This window comes from Danio aesculapii, chromosome 21 (assembly GCF_903798145.1).
Source record: "Danio aesculapii chromosome 21, fDanAes4.1, whole genome shotgun sequence".
In the NCBI taxonomy this organism is placed as follows: Eukaryota; Metazoa; Chordata; class Actinopteri; order Cypriniformes; family Danionidae; genus Danio; species Danio aesculapii.
Window position 1 is genome coordinate 41,920,961 of NC_079455.1, and position 22,016 is coordinate 41,942,976.

The window sequence follows — 22,016 nt, forward strand, 5'->3', positions numbered from 1 at the left end:
TAGAGCCTTCAACCATTCCCTTCTGCTTATTACCACTAAAGTTCGAGAATTCACCTTAGTTCCTACAACTAAAAAGCAATAATGTTCTAGAACCTTTGGGTTGCTGTAATGGTTTCTAGAACTCACCCTATTTCTCTGCAACTCTTAAACACTGCACATGTTCTAGATTCTAGACTTGTAAACTGTTCGTTTCTACACACACACTAATGTGCTCAAGAATGTACTCAAGTTACTTGCATCTCTAACATTGTAATTTTCAAGGATCTAGAACATTCAACTGTTCCTTCTTTGGTACTCACAAATACTGCAATGTTCTAGAACTCACCTTAGTATCACACAACTGAAAAACACTAACATGGGGATAAAAATTGTTTTTACTTTCTGATAATCAAAGCAAGTTAAAAAAAGATTCTATGTTAAATATGCATTAAAAAAATTCAGGAACAAGTTTATGTAAAATTCAGACCACAACTCCACATATATGGACATCATTTTTCTCTAAAAGTACATCGTATCAAAAGATGATACTTATGGCGTCCGGAATGGGTCAATAACCTGACGCTGCAACGTGCACTCGTCTCACTGAACGTGACGTCAGCGTCTGCCGAACGTGACGTCTGCGTCTGCCGAAAGTGACGTCTGCGTCTGCCACTTTAATGTTCCGCTGCCTGAACGTGACGTCTGCGTGTCGTCTGCCACTTTACTGTTCCGCTGCTTATTCCAGCTTTATTTTACCTATTAGTTCTCTATTATTGTTTTCACTTAAATCTTCAGTTATGTTTAATTTGCAATTGAGTTATTTTTACCATTTTTATTCACAGCTTTTTATTTCAACTGGTATATATTTATAAATATTTATACAAATGATATAAACATTGGTATGCCATAATTAAATGTCAATTTAAATAACATAAACAATATTCGTACAGTTATAATTTTATGTAGTTGTACAGTTTGTCAAGTTTTGACTGACAGGTGTTCTGACATAATTATACAAAAAAAATTACACCCCAAAAGTCAAGAGCATGCTCACTTTATAATTATTATTATTATTATTTTGTACTTTTATAGCCTAAATGTTTTTGCAGGTACATACAAACTTTGTATTAACAGGTACAGAAAACATGGAAGGGAATCGACATTTTAGAGTCAAGGTTTCTCTTAATTCTCCCATATCATCACATATTAAGTGTGTTTAGCACCTGCAGGAAAAGCAGAAAATCAGCCCCTGATGTACTGACAAAGGCCCCTGATCTTTTGCAATGTGTTGCACTTAAATATGTTGTATCACATTTATTTTATCTAAGTATTGTTACTGAAAATTACCACATACATCACAAACATTCCGCGTTTGTGTCGGGTAATTAAATCATCAGCTGTTCAGCAGTACCTGTTTCTACCGGCAGGTGGGAGTGGCACTGTTGTCACATGGTTTTAAAAAACTCCGCTACTGCACTTCATTTATTCATTGTTTTAAGGAGCTAAAGTTGATGAGGTAATAATATTTTTTCTCTTTTGCGAAAGTGAATAGTTCTAACTACTGATGAAGCTTAATATTTGTTTCCACAGTATAAAATGTGTGTAGTTTTGTTAAAATAAAATAACTAATCGATCATACCAATGTAAATACATGCGAATTAGTCAGTAAAATCTAAATTGTACTAGCTTTCTAGATATGAAGTAGATATCTAGGCATAGTTATCGAGATATGATATGGCCAGTCACTTCTGTTTCTGTAATTAAATCACAGTGAATTAATGGATCTAGCTTATTATTTTTATAGCTACATTCTACTGTAACATGCTATGTCAGTTAGCAGGGGATTATAAATCGACTTTCTTATTAAAATACCTAAAATGGCTGTAAGAACACATATAGTTGAACTCAGAATTATTAGCATTTTGACTTAAAAATGTTTTTTTTTTTTAATGCAAAATTGCTTTTATTCTAGCTGAAATAAAACAAATGAGACTTTCTCCAGAAGAAAAAATATTATCAGACATACTGTGGAAATTTCCTTGCTCTGTTAAACATCATTTGGGAAATATTTAAAAAAGAAAATAAAATTCAAAGGGGGATAATAATTCTGTATAAAACATTCATTGTCGCAGTCGTGTAAATGATCAAAGTTTTGTCATGTTTATTCAGATCTTATTTTTATTCAACTACAGCAATAGCTGATGCCTTCATCCATATTAGGGATTTCCTGGACTGTTCATCTTCTTTGTGAGGCATATATAATTTCTGCTCAAGTATGAATGAAACGGGCATTACATGTATTTAAAGTGCTACAATGCCCACATCAACCATTTTGAGGAAAACTGAAAAAAATCCCTCTAAAGTAATTTGTAGTAAACATATTTTTAGCATATATAGTGACATTCTGCCACCTACTGGCGATTTTACTTTAACATTTAAAGCACGTTTTCACACACACACACACACACACACACACAAAAATAAATAATAAAAAATAATAATAATATAATAATAATAATATATATAAAAATATATATATTTCAAATAACAGTAGGCTAACGTTTTAGGATTATACACTGTTTTGGTTATTTATTTTTTATTAAATGGTCGGGGTTTGGTTAATAGAAAATATTATTACAATTTAAAATAATTATTTTCTAGTTTAATATGCTTTGTTTATTTATGTGATGCAAAGTTTAATTTTTAACATTTTTATGTCGCCTGATAATTCAATGGATTAACGTTGTGCTATTAAATAAGTTTTTCAATGATATTTTTACAGGATTGATTGATTGATTTGAATCCTGGCAAATTATTATCAATAAAATAAATACTATCAACATAACATTATTGCTGAATAAAATATTAATTTTCTTTCTAAAAAGAAAGAAAAAAAGAATAAAATAAGTAGTTTTTTTCTTCAAAGAATCCTATTCCGTTTTAAACGTAAAATGAAGACAGGTGCTTTAAAAACAACACAATAATAGTTAACGTAATTTTCTATTTTTCTAATATTTTTACAGCAAAAGTATCAGATCTAACAGGCGATTGCGATCGATGAGTTGGTCATCACTGATATGCTGTAGGCTACATTAAACATGTAAAAAAATAAAACACAATAAGACTCAAATGTAAAACGAATTTAAAAAGGATTTTATAAAACTAAATGACATGATTATACTAATAAACAACCTAAACTTTACTTCCGGAGACATTTGTTATTTATCTTATACATTTTTATACGTTTTTATGCTATCTTGAAAACAAATATCATTATATATTAATATATTTATGTTTAATTTGCAGAACATTATTGTATATTGTATAAGTTAGCCGGCAAAAAGCTAACAGCCGCACTAAAAACTGCTCAAAAATATATATTTAAAAAAAAAAAAGGTAGACGCAGACGTCATGTAACAAGTCAGACGCCGATGTCACGTCCATTGAGAGGAATGTATAAAGGGCAAGAAAATTGTGCACTGGCTCACACACTGCACTGAGCCGTGTGAGCAGCGTGTTATGATACGTGTTAGCGAAAAAAATAAATAAATAACTTCACTGCTACACGTGAATCACGCGTAACGTCTGGCTTGACACTTCACTGCCACACGTGATTTACGTGACGTCTACATAACGTCAACGTGACGTCAACGTCACGTCTGCGTCTTAAATTGCATGGATTTAATAGCAAAAAAAATTTTTTTTTAAGACGTCAGTGAGACGTTCAGTGAGACGTTCGGTGAGACGAGTGCACGTTGCAGCGTCAGGTTATTGACCCATTCCGGACGCCATAGATACTTAGGTTTTTATTCTAATTAGGTTCTAATAAGCCCAAATAGCAAAGAGAAATAAAAAAATGCATGTACAAAAACACCTTGTATAACGTATTCTAGGTTCAAGAATCTTTGACAGTTCCTTCTATTCATTAACACTGTGTTCTAGAATTCACTTTAGTGTCTTAGAATTAAAAGCATTCTAGAACCTTTGGCTGTTCTTTTCTACTCTAACGGTGTAACTTTCACTGTTCCCCTCTACTTATTTTCACTATTATGGTTTCTAAAACTCACCTTATTTCATTACAACTCTTAAACACTGCACATGTTCTAGATTCTAGACCTTTAAACTGTTCATTTCTACACAAACACTGTGCTCTTGAATGCACCCAAGTTACTTGCATCTCAAACGTTGTAATGTTCAAGGTTCTAGACCATTCAACTGTTCCTTCAACTCATTAACACTGCAATGTTCTAGAACTCACCATAGTATCGCATAACTGAACAACACTGTAACATGTTCTAGATTCTACAACCTTTGACCATTTCTATCTCCTCCTAAATGCATGTATTCTAGAAGATGACTTGGCTCTGTACATCACAATCTAACATGTTCTAGATTCAAGAATTTTTGATGGTTCTTTCTATTCATTAACACTGTAACATCTTCTACAATTCATTTCAGTTTTATGGAATTAAAAACGTTCTAGATTCTAGAACCTTTGGCTTTTCCCTTCTACTCATTAACAGTGTAACCTTCACTGTTTCCTTCTGTTATTATAACTACAGTCATTTCTAGAACTCACTTTATTACACTACAACTCAAACACTTTAACATGTTCTAGATTCTATACCCGAGTTTTACACTAATGTGCTCTAAAATGCACTCAAGTTACTTGCATCTCAAACATTGTAATGTTCTGGATTCTATGACCTTTGACTGTTACCATCTACTCATAAACACCTTAATGTATTCTAGAACATACCTTGCTCTGTACATCACAATAACAATCTAATAGGTTCTAGGTTCAAGGATCTTTGAAGGATCATTCTATTCATCAACTTTGTAATGTGTTCTAGAATTCACTTTCGTTGCTTGGAATTAAAAACATTCTAGATTCTGTAACCTTTGGCTGTTCCTTTCTACTTTAAAGGTGTAACTTTCACTGTTCCCCTCTGCTTGTTATCACTATAATGGTTCCTAGAACTCACCCTATTTCACTGCAACATGTTCTAGATTCTAGACCTTTAAACGGTTCATTTCTACACACACTAATGTGCTCTAGAATGCACACAAGTTACTTGCATCTCAAACATTGTAATGTTCAATGTTCTAGAACATTCAACTGTTCCTTCAACTCAACACTGCAATGTTCTAGAACTCACCTTAAAAATCACAAAACTGAAACTGTACATTCTAGATTCCAGAACTTTCAACCTACACAAACACTGTAATATGCTCTAGAATGCATTAAAAGTTGCATGCAACTCTAACATTGTAACATTCTAGGTTCTAGAACAGTGGTTCTCAAACCGTGGTATGCGTAAACAGGCTTCCTTCTAGTGGTACACAGAGGAATTGCTGAATAACTAAAGTAAGAAAAAACACACTTTTAACCCTTTGACACATATGAGAACACCGATGTGATCAGTAAATTAGATTTTAATAGGCTAAATCTTTTATTTAAAATTTTCTAATGTTTGTTATATAGTCTTATCAATTGAAGCTAATTTCCTCTCCATATTTGTAACGGTTGTTGGGGGAGTATCCCGTATTTTTATATCCCAATGTTGACAGGTATGGTTTAAACACGTGCTTTTCTGACACACAAAGTTTAATCTAACGTGCAGTAAGCAGATCTAATTTCTAATTTAAGTATGCAAATCCAATTAATATATTTAAAATACAAGTTAAATGTTAAGATTTCAAATATATGTTGCATGTATATATGACTTATTTGTATATTTAAAAAATATCAAAGAGTTTATACATGAATAGGACGACATATAGCCTATATTTATGAGGTCCAAGGAACATTTCCAGGTTTTGATGAATAGGCCACTCTATGATAATACTTTACATTTAAGTACAGCAGTTTTCTTTTTACTTTAAGAACAGTGCCATTTTTAATGAACTTTTAAAGCACATTTAAATTTAAGCATTGATTTTATTTAATTTTTTACCTGTAAGCAAACTATTAATAATGTTTAAAGTGGCTGACAGTAAATATTCTTAAGAAGAATCAATCTGCCATGTTTTTGAACAGTGCAGAGCTGTAGCTGCTTAATTAGGCGTACTACGCTACTGTACTTCAATACCGGTTATTATAGTGATACTCGGAGACAATTCTTTTCTGAGGTGATACTTGGTTAAAAAGTTTGAGAACCACTGTTCTAGAACATTCAAATGTTCCTTCAACTTATTAACACTGCAATGTATTAGATTCCACAACATTTAACCATTACCATCAACTCCTAAACAGCTTAAATGTATTCTAGGACATAACTTGGCTCTGTACATCACATAACCAGTCTTAACATGTTCTAGGTTCAAGAATATTTAACGGTTCTTTCTATTCATTATCATTGTAATATTTTCTAGAATCTGTTCTAGATTCTAGAACCTTTGGCTTTTCCCTTCTACTCATTAACAGAATAACTTTCACTGTTTCCTTCTACTTCAGTGTAATGTTTTCTAGAGCTCACCTTACCACACTAAATAGATTCAGCATAGATCTAGAACACGTCATGGTAATGTGAATTAGTGGCTAGTTCTGTAGAAAGTTTAAGTGAGAGTTAATAATTAAAATCTTACTTAGTTTGATGATGTTTCTCAACATGTCACTTCCTGTCTCCTGCTTCTGAACTCAATCCCATCATCACTGCTTCTCTCCATTATGTGTGAAATGTAAGGTAAGTGTGTTGTAGGCATTTTGCGTGTGGGACTCATTTATTTTTCATTGATTTTCCAGTTCCTATGTGCTGAGACAGTTTCTCGCTCTCTGGCTCTTAAAGTGCACATAAATATTTAAAACACACTTCTGAACTGATAAAAAAAAATATTAAAATCAGAAACAAAGTATTAGTAAAGATGATTAAACGGTCTGGTTAATGTGTAGTTAAACATGATTTTGTGTGTAAGTTAACTTCAAGAGTGAAACAAACTGTTAAACATACTATTGGAATGCCCTATTTGTAATGTTATCAGATAACTATTTTTATACAGAGAGATGTAAAAGGAATTGTCACTTTACATTCACACTAGTTAAAGGTGCTGTATGTAAGTTTTTGTCTCTTATAAAGGATAAAAATACCATAATATGTTTGCAGATATTTAGGAAACATGCTAAGTGAACATTCTTGTTTATCTGAAAAACTATGCTGAAGTCAGATATTCTGCTTTGAAAATGTGCGTTACGTGCTGGAATGTCTGTCTTTGTTTTGTTTCATTTTTAACTCGCCCACTGCCAGTTTAGCCAATTATATTTCAGCACTCCGGGCTGCCTTGTTGAAAAACGGCGTATTTCATTTATTCAGTCAGTAGGCTCTCGAAGCATGCATCTGCTACCGAAATGCGGCCTCCGATGGACAGTAGCAGACTTCAAAATGAGACGCAGATTCAGAATTTTACATGAGGTGGTTATTGTGCAAATAGTATAAATATTACGAACGTAAACATTAGGTGAGCAGGTTACATTGCAATCTCGTCATGTAGCATGTTGTTAGTACAGTGATAAGCAATTTGGCTGTTTGCACCAGATGAAGCAAGATTGAAATTTCAATACAGCCATTCAGAAGCACAGAATATAGGTGCACTAACTGCACACCAATGAAATAGTAAGGTTTACAATCTAATTAATCCAAATAAAACCTCTTTATTATTAAAAGTAGATGCTGAATCACTGATATGTTTAGTTCTGAAGTTTAATTTCAAATGGTATTTTTTATTTTCCAGATCTGAGGTGATTTATCTGCTGCTGCTTTCAGTAGTATGGTTATAAATGTCATGTAAAATGGCATTCGAACTCACATTATTAGCATTTAACACTGAATAAAGCACATGAGGTGAATCGGAGCTGATCATTGTCAGTTTTCTGTTGTTCAGCTGCAAGAAATAAAAGCCGTTTCTAAAATATCAATTCGAGGTGTTGGTTAGACCAAAACCTCCTTTTAATATGGAGAATATTCCTTTTATCGTGTGCCGTTGCTTTTATTTTGAACACGACTTAAATCAGCCTTTAGGCTCAATTGTCAGACACACTCCTGTTTTCATCAAGCTGGGAACCTGCGCTTGCATGTGTTTTGAGTGCAATACCTAGTTCAACCACTGGGTGTCAAACTTACATACTGCATCTTTAATGTATTCACTAACATGAACTGTGATTTAATAAATGCTGTGCAAGTATTGTTCGTAATTAGTCCAAGTTTACTAATGCATTATTAAAAACCAAATTCTTGCTTGTTAACATTAACTAATGCACCGTGAGTTAAATTAACAATGAACGACTGCATTGTCATTAACTAACATGAACAAATACTGCAGCAAATGTATTGTTCATTGTTTATATTAGTAAATGCATTCTCACATTAACTAATACAACCTTATTGTAAAGTTTAACGCAAGTCCTTCAAAAATGGTAGAATATTCATCAAAAGGGAATCTTACAAAACTTTGAGATCATTTGATGTATTATTAACTGATGTTGATGTCTTTCATTATTAATATTTGTATTATATAAGTGATATTTTTATAAAATGTTTGTTAATGTTATCGTTTTTTTGCCATGAAATAGCCAGAGAAGCTGATATAGCAATAGTGAATTTTAGATTTTTCTTCTGTTCCACCGAATAATTTTTGACTTCCATAGTTTTTTTTGTTCCTACTACGAAAGTCAATAGCTTGATAAATGATAAATCTGTAACACTTTATAATAACTACACACTATAACTCATTTATTAAGCATTAGCAAATAGTTAATTCATTATCTGTTAAGCATTAACTCTACATTAATAAGCGTTAGTAAGCAGTTTATAACTGCAGCTACAAATGCTGTATTCTTGACTTACAAACATATTTATAATGTGCTTAATACTTGTACTTTTATACTTTGTTATTGATTTATTTTTCATTACTAAATTAAGTATAGCATTATTTACAAACCAGTTGTATTTAAGAGTAGTTGAGGGTTTTTAGGATCATTCAGAATGAGTTAGTAAATTATTAATAAACTATTGAAATCAACGTTTATATGTCTAATTATTCAGGCATATATTAAGGGTTACTATGTATGTTAATAAATGCTTTATTAACTCAACTTCATCTAGTTTTGTGACCTAATCTAAAGTGAGGACTATTAATGCTTAATAAATCCATTATAAATGACAATTAAAGGCTCAGTTAAATTCTAAACAGGAGAAATGACATTATTCATTCCTTTTTATTTAAAGATACACAAATAAAACTGTACTTCAAATGAAAAATAAATCTTATCTAAAAATAAACCTTATCTAAAATAAAATAACTGTAGAGTTTAAACATTGCATCATTTTATATTGTTCAATTATTATATTGTTGTTGTTGTTTTATCCAGTTTTATGTCGTATTTTGACACTCCTGTTATTTGGCAATGTTTAAACTTTATAGTAATTTTATTTTTTAGAAAAGATTGCAAAGATTATTGTTCATTTGATTCTGAGCCTTTAATTGTCATTTATAAGGGATTTATAAAGCATAAATAGTCCTCATTTTAGATTAGGTCACAAAACTAGATGAAGTTGAGTTAATAAAGCATTTATTAACATACATAGTAACCCTTAATATATGCCTGAATAATAAGATATATAAACGTTGATTTCAATAGTTTATTAATCATTTACTAACTCATTCTGAATGATCCTAAAAACCCTCAACTACCTTTAAATACAACTGGTTTGTAAATAATGCAATACTTAATTTAGTAATGAAATTAATCATTAACTAAGTATGAAAATACAATTATTAAGCACATTATATAGGTGCTTATAAGTCAAGAATACAGCATTTTTAGCTGCAGTTATAAACTGCTCACTAACGTTTATTAATGTAGAGTTAATGCTTAACAGAACTATTTGCTAATGCTTAATAAATGATTCATAGTGTGTAGTTATTATGAAGTGTTACCGATAAATCTTTAGTGTTCAACAGAAGAAACTTAAACGTTTACAACCACATGAGTGTGAGTAAATCATGAGGTAAATTCCATTTTTGAGTGAATTACCCTTTGAACTAAATGTCTTTATCAATTTAATCCACTGGAGCCTTTTCACAAGATGCATTTTACGGTCGACAACCTGATTTCACCAAATAGGACGCGTTCCTGGATTAACATCTATGTTGATCCTGGAACAACATTCCAAACAGCCAATCAGAATTAAGGGATAAGTTTACCGTTTATGTGAAGTTTAGGCTTACGGTTAGGTTTAAGCACTTCTACATGATTGTTATCCATCTATTATTCCCTATATCCTATTTTAAGAATAAATTTACAGTTATGGTTGGGTTTAGGGGTAGGAAATGGGTATGGATTACATTTTCCAACAATGATGTTCCAGGATCAAAATAGATATTAATCCAGGATCGCATCGTACTTGGCAAAATCATGATGTGCTTTTACGGTCATCAGCATCTTAAATCCTTAATTTTTAATATTTAGATTTTTTTCTGTATTTATGCATGTATTGTATAATCTTTGCATCAAATGACAAAAAAAAGTTGATTACCGCTTATGCGAGGTGTTTCTAATGCAGTGTTAATAGGAGGGGCAGGACAGTAAACTCTTCTGGCTGCCATTAGCAGTCTCACACTATTATTTTTACTTTTCCTGAAAGTCTTAATAACACCATCGTGGAGTTTTTCTTTTATTATTTCAGCAAATAGGATTGTAAGAAACTTATTTGTTGTTCTCCCCCATTCAAAGTTTACCTGACTATGACGACTTATACGCTACTAAGAAACCTGAAAATGTGAAAAGGGTCAATAATGTTAAAGGCATTGATTCACTTTCTCAAAAGAGACACTGAACATGGTGCATTGATACACAAGACACAGATTTTCTGTGAGTGACAGAAGGAAACAGACATGAGAGAAAGATAAAGGACAGGTGTGAATAGGGACTGGGAGAAGCTCAGCAGTTTGACAAAAAGATCTGCTTCAGAAGACGGAGAAACAGCTGTGTTAGAGAAAACATCTGTCAACAGATTTCCCAGCATCCCTGCAACACACACACACACACGAAGTGTGGGAAAGACTCCCATAAGAGTGTGAGAGAAATCGCCTTGTCAGCAGCGCACACACACACACACACACACACACACACACACACACACACACACACACACACACACGTCTTCATTTCAGCCGTCAGAAGCAGGAAAGACACAAAGTGATGCAAAAAAGAGAGTCAATATCTTCCTATTGATTCAGCAGTGTGACTGATGCAGTCTGTAGACATGTTAAACATTCACAACACCGAACTTCCCATCCACTTATTTCACTTTACAGTCCATTTAATTCACTTTCCTGGACACTTATTTCATGCAAATAATTTCTGATTTGAGATGTCATGAGCTCACTGGCATATGAACGTTCACTGTTAAACATCAATATTACCTATTCTATACTTTTATCTGTATCTCTCTACACTGTAAAAAATGTCCAGATTTTCACAACATGTTACTGTAATTTCACAGTAAATTACATCGATATCACAATACAGGATTTAACTGTAAAAATTCACAGTAATGTGTTGTGTTCATAATTTTATTGTGAATATAAGGCAGGTAGCATGATTACAGCAAATTACTGTAAAGAGGGCTATATCTGTTGCATGTTTTAGGAATTCAAACTCTTTATTTCATTCAACATAATTAATACAAATGAACGTTTATGATAGTTTTGGCACTTTTTTGATATTTAGAAATAACAGAATGTTATCGCAGCCCCAAAAACAATTTGCTTACATCTTCAAAAATAACAGTGAAAATGAAGTGAAAATGAAAACTAGCCAGAACATTCAACTTTCCTCTGTCAGAATTTGGCCATTTTAATATTAATAAATACATTTAAAATAATAATAATAATAATAATAATAATAATAATAATAATAATAATAATAATAATAATAATAATAATAATAATAATAATAAATAATAATAATAATAATAATAATCCAACTTATGGTCTTTCGAACCACCCAAACCCCCCTTGGCTACAGGCTTAAAACTCAAACTGCATGAAAAGAGGATTATTAATATATTTTAATAGCAGTTAAATAAATAATAGCATATATGTGTTGTTTGATTCACCCATCCCCACCAATGTCAAGTGCAAACCTACACCCTTAATTCCATTACTGATGTCCATGTAAACAGTCAATGACTTGCATTATATGAATCAGCGAGGACCATAGTTTCACTTTCAGCTAAAAATCTTTATTGATCTTTAATGTTGAGAAAAAAAAACATTTTTATCAATAGTTGAACTCTTAACTTTTCTGAAAATGAATTAAACGATTATCTTGCTGTAATGTCAGGAAAAAAATGATATTATATATATAATTTAACATTTAACTAGGTTTTCACTCTCCTGTGAATTTGTATTTTTTTCTTGTTCAAATGTTTCCCAAATAGTGTTTAACAGAGCAAGGATTTTTTCACAGGAGAAAGTCTGATTTTATTTTGGCTAGAATAAAGCATTTTTTTTTCTTTAGGTTATTTTTATTAGCTATCCTAAAAGGGCACATATTTTTACCCATTTTACAAGATGTAAAATAAGCCTTTGGGGTCTCCAGAATTTTCAGCTCAAAATACCCATCGCAAAATTTATTATAGCCTCAAGAATTTGTCCATTTAGGTGTCCAATACATTATAGCTGTTTTTGTAGCCTGTGGCTTTAAATGCAAATAAAGCAGTGGGCTGCTACTCTTGCCCACCACTCTCACGTACGTGTCTGCTTCTCATCATGCGTTACGTCAGATAAACAGCAATCAGTGACAGAGACAGACTCAGATAAAGCTGAAATACAGCTCAGTCAAAAATACAGTTTATTTCATGTATTTGTGGTGGAGTTTATTCAAGCCTTTCTGAAATGAGGAGTCTCACACTAATACCGTTTGCAGTACACACGCACACACACATTAGCGTTTACTGACATCATGCGGTCGTGGTGATTATAACGGTTAATAATTACATGGCGATTTTACTGTCTTTAATATGAACATGCTCCGTTTTAAAAACGTTTACTAAAAATAATAATAAAATAAAAAACAAAGCTGGAAGAGATATTTTAATTCCAGTTTATTTGCAAAAAAAAATTTTAAAATGGAAGGTTATTCATGTTATTATAGGAACATAGCATCTGTCAATCAATTCAGTAGGTGGGGAAAACTGCACTCCTACGTCACATTGCGGTGGGCCTCAAAAATCACTGAGATTTGGGTCTTATTTTAACGTCAGGCAATTAAAAAAAAAAAGGTGAGAGACTTGTTGGGTTTATTTCACTCCAATATGACTGTGGACACACTATACCTACATATAAGTTCTGTCCAAACAGCCTACAAAAGTTTAAATCAGAGGTGCCCTTTAAGCAAAGTCTACAGAACAAACCATCATTATACAAGGACTTGCCAAAATTACCCTAACCTGCCTAATTAACCTAGTTAAGCCTTTAAATGTCACTAAGCTGAATACTAGTATCTTAAAATATTTAGTAATACACGATGTGCGGTCATCATGACAAAGATAAAATCAGTTATTAGAAATGAGTTATTAAAACTGTTATGATTAGAAATGTGTTGAAAAAAAATTCTCCATTACATAGAAATTGGGGAAAAAAGGATACAGGGGGGCTAATAATTCTGACTTCAGCTCTCTATATAAAAAGGTTTAAACAAGATAGATAATCTTAAACTCAAGTGGACGTTGATATTTAACAGAACTTAAATATTTGTATGGGAAAATAAGACAAACGTACGAAGGAATAAAATTGCTTTGTTGCAGTGCCACCTTTCTTTACTCTCGTTTCTTTTAAGCCTCCTTCATTTCAGTGTTGCTGACTCCATGGTTTTGTGTTTGGCTTCCAGATTGTGAATGTAACGGACACTCAAATCGCTGCAGTTACATCGACTTCCTGAACATAGTGACGTGTGTGAGCTGCAAACACAACACGCGGGGGCAGAACTGCGAGCACTGTCGCATGAGCTACTACAAAAACATGTCTGCAGAGCCTGATGATGAGAACGTGTGTATCGGTGAGTTACTAAAGCACTATACACACACACTTACACACACACACGCACACACACCTTATAAAAGACATGACAGATGATGAAGTCACTGGCTTAAACTGAAGTACTGTAGCAAAAAACGCACACTAAGGTCATGAGATTGATGAGAATACAAGAACTGATAAAACATTTACCTTGAATGCAAATATAATGTATAATGCATGTAAATGAAACAGATTTGAATCATTCAGTAATTTGATCAGACAAAGAAAGAGTTAGGACCAGATTTATAAAGAAGGCAAATTATGGGCAGGGCAAAAATCACATAAGTGCAGATGGGGGTGGGCAAGGGACAACATGGGATAACAGTTTGCAAGGTATACCGCGGTTTGAAAAAGTCAAGGTTTTAAAATTTCCTGCAATACCGTTCCTAAGGTGCATGTAAGATTTTTTTTTATTTACTTTTTTTGTTGTTTTTTTTAGGACAACAGAATCTCCAGCAGAAAAGATATCCAAAGATGCCGTTTTAAATTGTAAAAAAGATATATAAATTATTTTGAAATAAATGAAAACAGCAGAAGTCAACAATTCATTTGAATTAATTAGCCTGACAAGTTTACTGTTCCAAAATATTTCAAATGTTGCTTAAAATAAAATATATTGTGCTTAAAAGGGAAAAAAATGATAATAAATAAATAAATAAATAAATAAATAAATAAATATATATATATAAATATATATAAAAATATATATATATATATATATATATATATATATATATATATATATATATATATATATATATATATATATATATATATATATATATATATATATATATATATATATATATATATATATATATATATATATATATATATATATATATATATATTTTAGAGCAGTAATCACAATACCGTGATCCCGTGAAATTGTCATTCTTTATACCGTCAGAATCTTATACCGGCCCATGCCTAGATAGGGTTATAAAGTTTTGCATGTGATTTACTGGTAATATGCACAAAAAAAATTCTGGGTTGTTGTAAATGTAACCCAAAGATGGAGAAATCCAACATTCGGTTAATTTGATTAACAGTCCACTTTTTGCATCCACTCCAGTCTTAATTTGGCCTTAAATTTCTCTGTTTCAGCAAATGAAATGATTTTTGGTGACAAATCTTATTTCGACACATATTTTGGGAAAATTCTGTGAAAATGTTGTAAAACTCTTATTTTTTATAATTAGATCAATTTCTGTAAGTTTGTGGCTGTTTTTGCCCCATTGACTTCCATTATAATGACATTTTTTGATTGCAAAGCCATGACAGCATATTATTATGCATTCTTGATTGCTGCTGGTTTTCACTGTTGGGAAAAGGTAACATTTGTCTTTTTTACTGTAGATCATCAGTTGCGGTGCCAAAAAAAAGCTTAGTTTCTGGCTTTTACATGGAGTTATATGGAGTATTGTGTGTGTGTGTGTGCTTGAGAAAGACCTTTGCGCACTTACCTTTATATGTCTGAGAAAATCTAAGTTAAGCAGATCAGCTCTTAGAACATAGACTATAGTGAGTATGCAGAAATACACTTACTATGTTTACCGTTTTCCTCCATAGAACTGTATATAAAAGCCAGAAATGTTTTTTTTTTTGTTTGTTTTTTTTGCACAGACACATATAAAAATAGTTAATGCTGCCAACTGATGATTAACAGTAAAAATTACACCTTTCCAGGGTGTCATGGTGGCACAGTGGGTAGCACGATCGCCTCACAGCAAGAAGGTTGCTGGTTCAAGCCCCAGCTGAGTCAGTTGGCATTTCTGTGTGGAGTTTGAATGTTCTCCCCATATTGGCTTGGGTTTCCTCCAGGTGCTCTGGTTTCCCCCACAAGTCCAAAGACATGCGCTATAGGGGAATTGAATAAGCTAAATTGTCCGTATTGAATTCATGAGTTTATGGGTGTTTCCCAGTGTTGGGTTGCGGCTGGAAGGGCATCCACTCCGTAAAAACATATGCTGAATAAATTGGTGGATCATTAAACTGTGGCGACCCCTGATTAATAAAGGGTTAAGCCGAAAAGAAATAAATGAACCTTTTCCCAACAGGGAAAACCAGCAGCAATCAAGAATGCATGAGTATATGCCGTCATGGCTTTGCAATCAAAAAATGTTGTTATAATGGAAGTCAGTGGGGCAAAAACAGCCCCAAAATAATGAAAGGGTAGTCAGTTGGAGTAGTACTAAAATAATACATTTAAATGACACCTTTTGACCCACTGGTTGGGATTGTCCATAGTTGACCCAACACTGGGTAATGACAACCTACTGTAGCATTTTATAGAGCATGAAAAGCACAGGCACAATATTCATGATACCAATATTCAATCTCATAGTCATAAAGTCAACACAGGTTATAAACCTGTGCAAATTAGGTCACAAACAAGCAGAGTTGAGGATGATGATGACGAAGGTGCAGGTAATCTACTAACAGCACAGCACAAAATGGGTTAAGACATGCCATTTTTGTGTGTTTAAATGCACAAACACCAGTAAACCCATTCAATCATTCATTATTTCATTTTCTTTTTGGCTTAGTCCCTTTATAAATCTGGGGTCGCCACAGTGGAATGAACCACCAACTTATCCAGCATTTATGCAGCGGGTGCCCTTCCAGCTGCAACCCATTACTGGGAAACACCCATACACTTCCATTCACACTCATACACTATGGACAATTTAGCTTACCCAATTCTCCTATAGCACAGGTGTTTGGACTGCGGAGGAAACCGGAGCACCTGGAAGAAACCCAGGCCAACACAGGGAGAACATGCAAATGATACACAGAAATGGCAACTGGCCCAGCCGAGGCTCAAACCAGTGACTTTCTCTCTGCGAGGCGAGAGCGTTAAACACCAAAACTGATAAGCATTAATGATTGCATTAAGCGAATCACAAAGTGAAAGTCATTAGCTGACTATAATGGGCTCTTTAAATATCGCAATGCAGAAAACATGAACACCATCACAGAAACTGCTTAGAAGTTGAATTCAGAAGATCATGCAATTAGGAAATCTCAGATGGGGTGTGAAATATTGACAAAAATTGTACGTCCATCTTTTGTAGATTAACAATTACCTATGCATATATGAATGTATTTTGTGCTGGTTTATAAATTGTCATTGATAAATAAACATGAATATAAAACTGCTAGTACATAATGACATGAAAAGTCATGGTCTTGGTAAGTGATTCACTGAATCATTGATTCTAATGATTTGTTTAAAACAGCCGATTCATTTCCAGTTTCTCTTAGTGGCTTTGGTGCATTTCTCACAACACTATTTACATTCGCACAACAGTTCATGCGTTTCTCTAAACCTTTAGTCATTTGTGCACATCATAGTAGCAGTTTCTCATTCCTTCCAACAAATTGCAAATGCTTTTAGACATGCATCAACTGTTTTCATTCAACTCTCTGCTGTTTATAACATTATCATTTGCTTATGTCATCTCAGTCAAAATTAACTTGTGAATGCTGAATAGTCATTCCATATAAAACTAATAGTCCTCATTACATTACTTGAGTAATTACATACAAAAATGATGTACTAGTCAAAATCTGTCAAGCTAATTTTATAAACATTTTTGAATCTTTTTTTTTTCCTGAAAATGTCTTTTAAATTGAACAATTTGATGAATGATTTACAGACCTGTGCGTGTTGTAGGTTCAGTTCTAATATGTACTGCAGTATTGTTCTCAGTTGTGCACAGCTCTACTCAAAGGAAGAGTATGTTTGTTGTAAATAAGGGTGGATTTATTCTTTTGCACAATGCTGTGAATAAATTAGAATTGCAAAGAGCAAATAAAAATGTGCAACACATATTCAGTGTCTTGTACTCAGATACCTCACTAAATGCAGTGAGGTCTAACTTTACTGTAGTTTTCAAATGGCTGTGCAGATAGTGTATAGAGCTGTCTTGAGCATTTTCAGGACGCGTCACCAAAATCAGACTTTTTTGCATTGGAAAAAAATGTACAAAAAAAACATGACAAAAATCTTGTTCAAAAACAATGGTGTCAGGACTTTTCATCTTGACGACACTGACGCTTTCATCGACATCAATACTTGCTTTTGAGGAATGAGCTCTCCATTTTGAGTAAGTGACACGCAGGTTATCAGCTAGGTTTTGCAGTTTGTTCCAATTGTTTAGAGAAATGCATGAACTGTTGTGCAAATGTAAATACTGCTGTGAGAAATGCACCAAAGCCACAGAGAAAAAAAAAAAATAAAAATAAATAAATAAAAAAAGATTTAAGCTAGTGGCTCATTGAATCACTGACTTAAATGATGTGTTCAAAAGCGGATTCAATGATGCGTTGTTGCTCTGAGAAATGCACAACTGCTCTGGCCTTATTGAGAACTCATTCATTCATCCATTCATTCATTTTCTTTTCGGCTTAGTCCCATTATTATTCCGGGGTCACCACAGCGGAATGAACTGACAACTCATCCAGCATATATTTTATGCAGCGGATGCCCTTCCAGCTGCAACCCATCTCTGGGAAACATCCCTTCACACTCATACACTACAGACAATTTAGCCTACCCAATTCACCTGTACCGCATGTCTTTGGACTGTGGGGGTAACCGGAGCACCCGGAGGAAACCCATGCGAACGCATGAAGAACATGCAAACTTCACACAGAAATGCTAACTCAGCCGAGGCTCAAACCAGCAACCTTCTTGCTGTGAGGTGACAGCACTACCTACTGTGCCACCGCGTCACCCTTATTGAGAACTATAAGAATAAACAGACAATAAAATGTAACTCCGTATTAAATTCTTAAGCTGTTTTATAAAAATTTGTATCATATTTGATTACAATACAACACTTGCTTGTGTGATATTAGTGAACTATCATATTTTAAATGCATGAAAGACACAAACTCATATAGGGAGCATTTGCTTTCACAAGTCATTGGCTTATAACTTTATGACATCATTCCTACTGCTGTCTAAAAATCGGCTTTATAACAGTGTCGAAGCTTTTGCAAACTTGCTTTTGATTGCTCAGTATCAAACTCCGTGTGAGTTCAGGCATTGTTAAAACATTTATAATGTTAGACAATAAACATCTCACACTTCATTCTTGATATGTACTTGTGTCCTTGAACATCCTTGTATAATAGCAATGCAGCTTCCATTCACTGTCATTCACTGCAGAGTCAGCCATCCTTGATGAAATTACAAGATTTATGATCACAGCATACAAATTCAACAACTTTCCACTCAAACTGCTCACTATTCTTCAATAAAACTGGCAGTAAACAGAGCAGGGTAATGGCATACATTCATTCATTCATTTTCTTTTCGGCTTAGTCCCTTTATTAATCCAGGGTCGCCACAGCAGAATGAACTGCCAATTTATCCAGTACATGTTTCACGCAGTGAATGCCCTTCCAGCTGCAACCCATCCCTGGGAAACATCCACACTTATTCACTATACACTATGGACAATTTAGCCTACCCAAATCACCTGACTGTGGGGGAAACCGGTGCACCCGGAGGAAACCCTCGATAACGCCGGGAGAAAATGCAAACTCCACACAGAAACGCCAACTGACCCAGCCGAGGCTCGAACCAGCGACCTACTTGCTGTGAGGCGACAGCACCTACCTACAACCTACTGGCATACAATGCATTGCAATTAGGAGGAGATTCTTTAGGTCATTTTTAAGCAAAAAAAAAAACATCTATAAATATAGATAAATAAAATACTCCAAATGTAAATCAGTGGATGTTGCAGTATTGTACGTCAGGGAAAAAAATAAAAAATAAATAAATGAATAAAAAAAATAAAAATAAAAAATAATTTAAAAAAGAAAAAAAAAAAATTCACATTTTTGGATTTCAGAGTAAAAAAAAATTTATAACTGCACAAAACGAAGCCAAAAGAGATGTAGTTGAAGAAATATTGTGACTCACAAAAGCACAAGTTGCACAGGTTTATTTTTGAGGATATCCAAAAATACATTTGTATGTGTCAAAAATATCAAATCATTAGAATATCAAGTAATGATCACAGTTCTTGTAGACTTTTTAAAATTATACAATTATTTAAAAACGTATTTGTGATGAGAACACATAAAATCTTCAAGATTTTATGGCTTATTTATTATGATCAAGTATAAATAGGGGCGACACACTGGCTCAGTGGTTAGCACTGTCAGCTCACAGCAAGAAGGTCACTGGTTCGAGTCACAGCTGGGCCAGTCGGCATTTCTGTGTGGAGAATTGGCCTTAAAAACTGGCCTTAGTGTTTGAGTGCATGTGTGAATGTGAAAATGTATTGGCAATTCCCAGTGTTGGGTTGCGGCTGGAAGGGCATTTGCTGCGTAAAACATATGTCAGAATAGCTGGCGGTCCCTTCTGCTGTGCGACCCCTGATAAATAGGGACTGAGCCGAAGGAAAATTAATGAATGAATGAACGAACGAACGAACTTCTTTGTGATTAGTAATATGGATTTTGGACCATTTTAAAAAGGCAATTTCCTAGATTTTTTAAAGTTTTTTTTAACCCCTTAGATCCCAGATTTTCAAATTTCACGACCCAATATTGTCCTGTCAACAAAGCATACATTAAAGAACAACTTATTACACTTCAATCTCCAAAAATTTACACTAATCCCATACAGAAAAAAAATATACATGGAAATATATGCAAATTACACAAATACTAGATAGTTTATTTAAGTAAAATTATGTCATATATACACACACACACAACATATATATTTAAATATTGCAAAAATGGCCACTTGCATATATTGGTTTTAACAACTGGAATTAAATACATCCATACATGTTTAAATATATTATATATTTTTTAATATATTCATACATGAACATCAAATTAATTAATAAATATTATATATGTGCATGCAGGCATAGGGCAATATCCGGTTTGGAAAAGTCAAGATATGTAGTTGAAGAAAAATTGTGACTCTGGTTCACAAAACCAGTCTTAAGTTGCACAGGTATATTTTTGAGAATAGCCTAAAATACATTGTAGGAGTCAAAAATATCAAATCATAAGAATATTGAGCAATGAAAATGGTTCTTGTAGGCTTTTTAAAATTATATTCTTTTAAAATGGATTTGTGATGGTTGGCACTGTTTCCTCACAGCAAGAAGGTCGCCGGTTCGAGTCCAGGCTGGGGCAGTTGGAATTTCTGTGTGGAGAATTGGTAGTAATGTGTGGGTGTGTGTAAGTGCGAGAGAGGATTGCAAAAAAACATGGATTGCAAAAAATGGATTTTGGACCATTTATAAAAAAATAAATAAATAAAAAGGGCAATTTCCTCAATATTTAAAATTTTTTTAACCCCTTAGATCCCAGATTTTCAAATATCACGACCCAATATTATGCTGTCAACAAAGCATACAGTAATGAACAACTTATTTATTACACTTCAATATGATGTATAAACCTCAATCTCCAAAAATTGACACTAATCCCATACAGAAAAAAGTACACAATGGAAAATATGCAAATTACACATATACTAGACAGTATTTTGATTTTACATATATAAAATCCCATATACACAAATATATTAAGTATTGCAAAAATGGCCACTTGCATATATTGGTTTCAACAACTGGAATTAAATACATCCATACATGTTTAAATATATTATATTTTTTTATTTATTCATATGATCATATATGAAAGCATCAAATTAAATAAATATTACGTATGCGCAGGGAGTAGGCATGAGACGATAACCGGTTTGGAGAAGTCAAGATTTTAAAACTGCTAAAATGTTCTGTTATACCGTGTCTATAGTACATGTAAGGTCTGGGGAGGGTTTTAACTTGTTAAGGCAGTAATCACAGTATCATGAAACCGTGATATTATCAAAGGTAATCATATATTACATTTATTTTATATACAGTTGGAGTCAAAATTATTAGCCCGCCTGTTTTTTTTTCCCCAAT

At 33.2% G+C, this 22,016-nt stretch overlaps 1 protein-coding gene across 1 annotated transcript in view; it reads left to right on the forward strand.

Annotated features, from left to right (window-relative positions):
• ntng2b (netrin g2b) overlaps window positions 1-22,016 on the forward strand; it is a 148,981-nt gene that overhangs the window by 114,101 nt on the left and 12,864 nt on the right. The window contains exon 5 of the mRNA XM_056446966.1: window positions 13,871-14,038. Within this exon, the coding sequence (XP_056302941.1) occupies window positions 13,871-14,038 (168 nt within the window). The remainder of the gene's footprint in view (window positions 1-13,870; window positions 14,039-22,016) is intronic.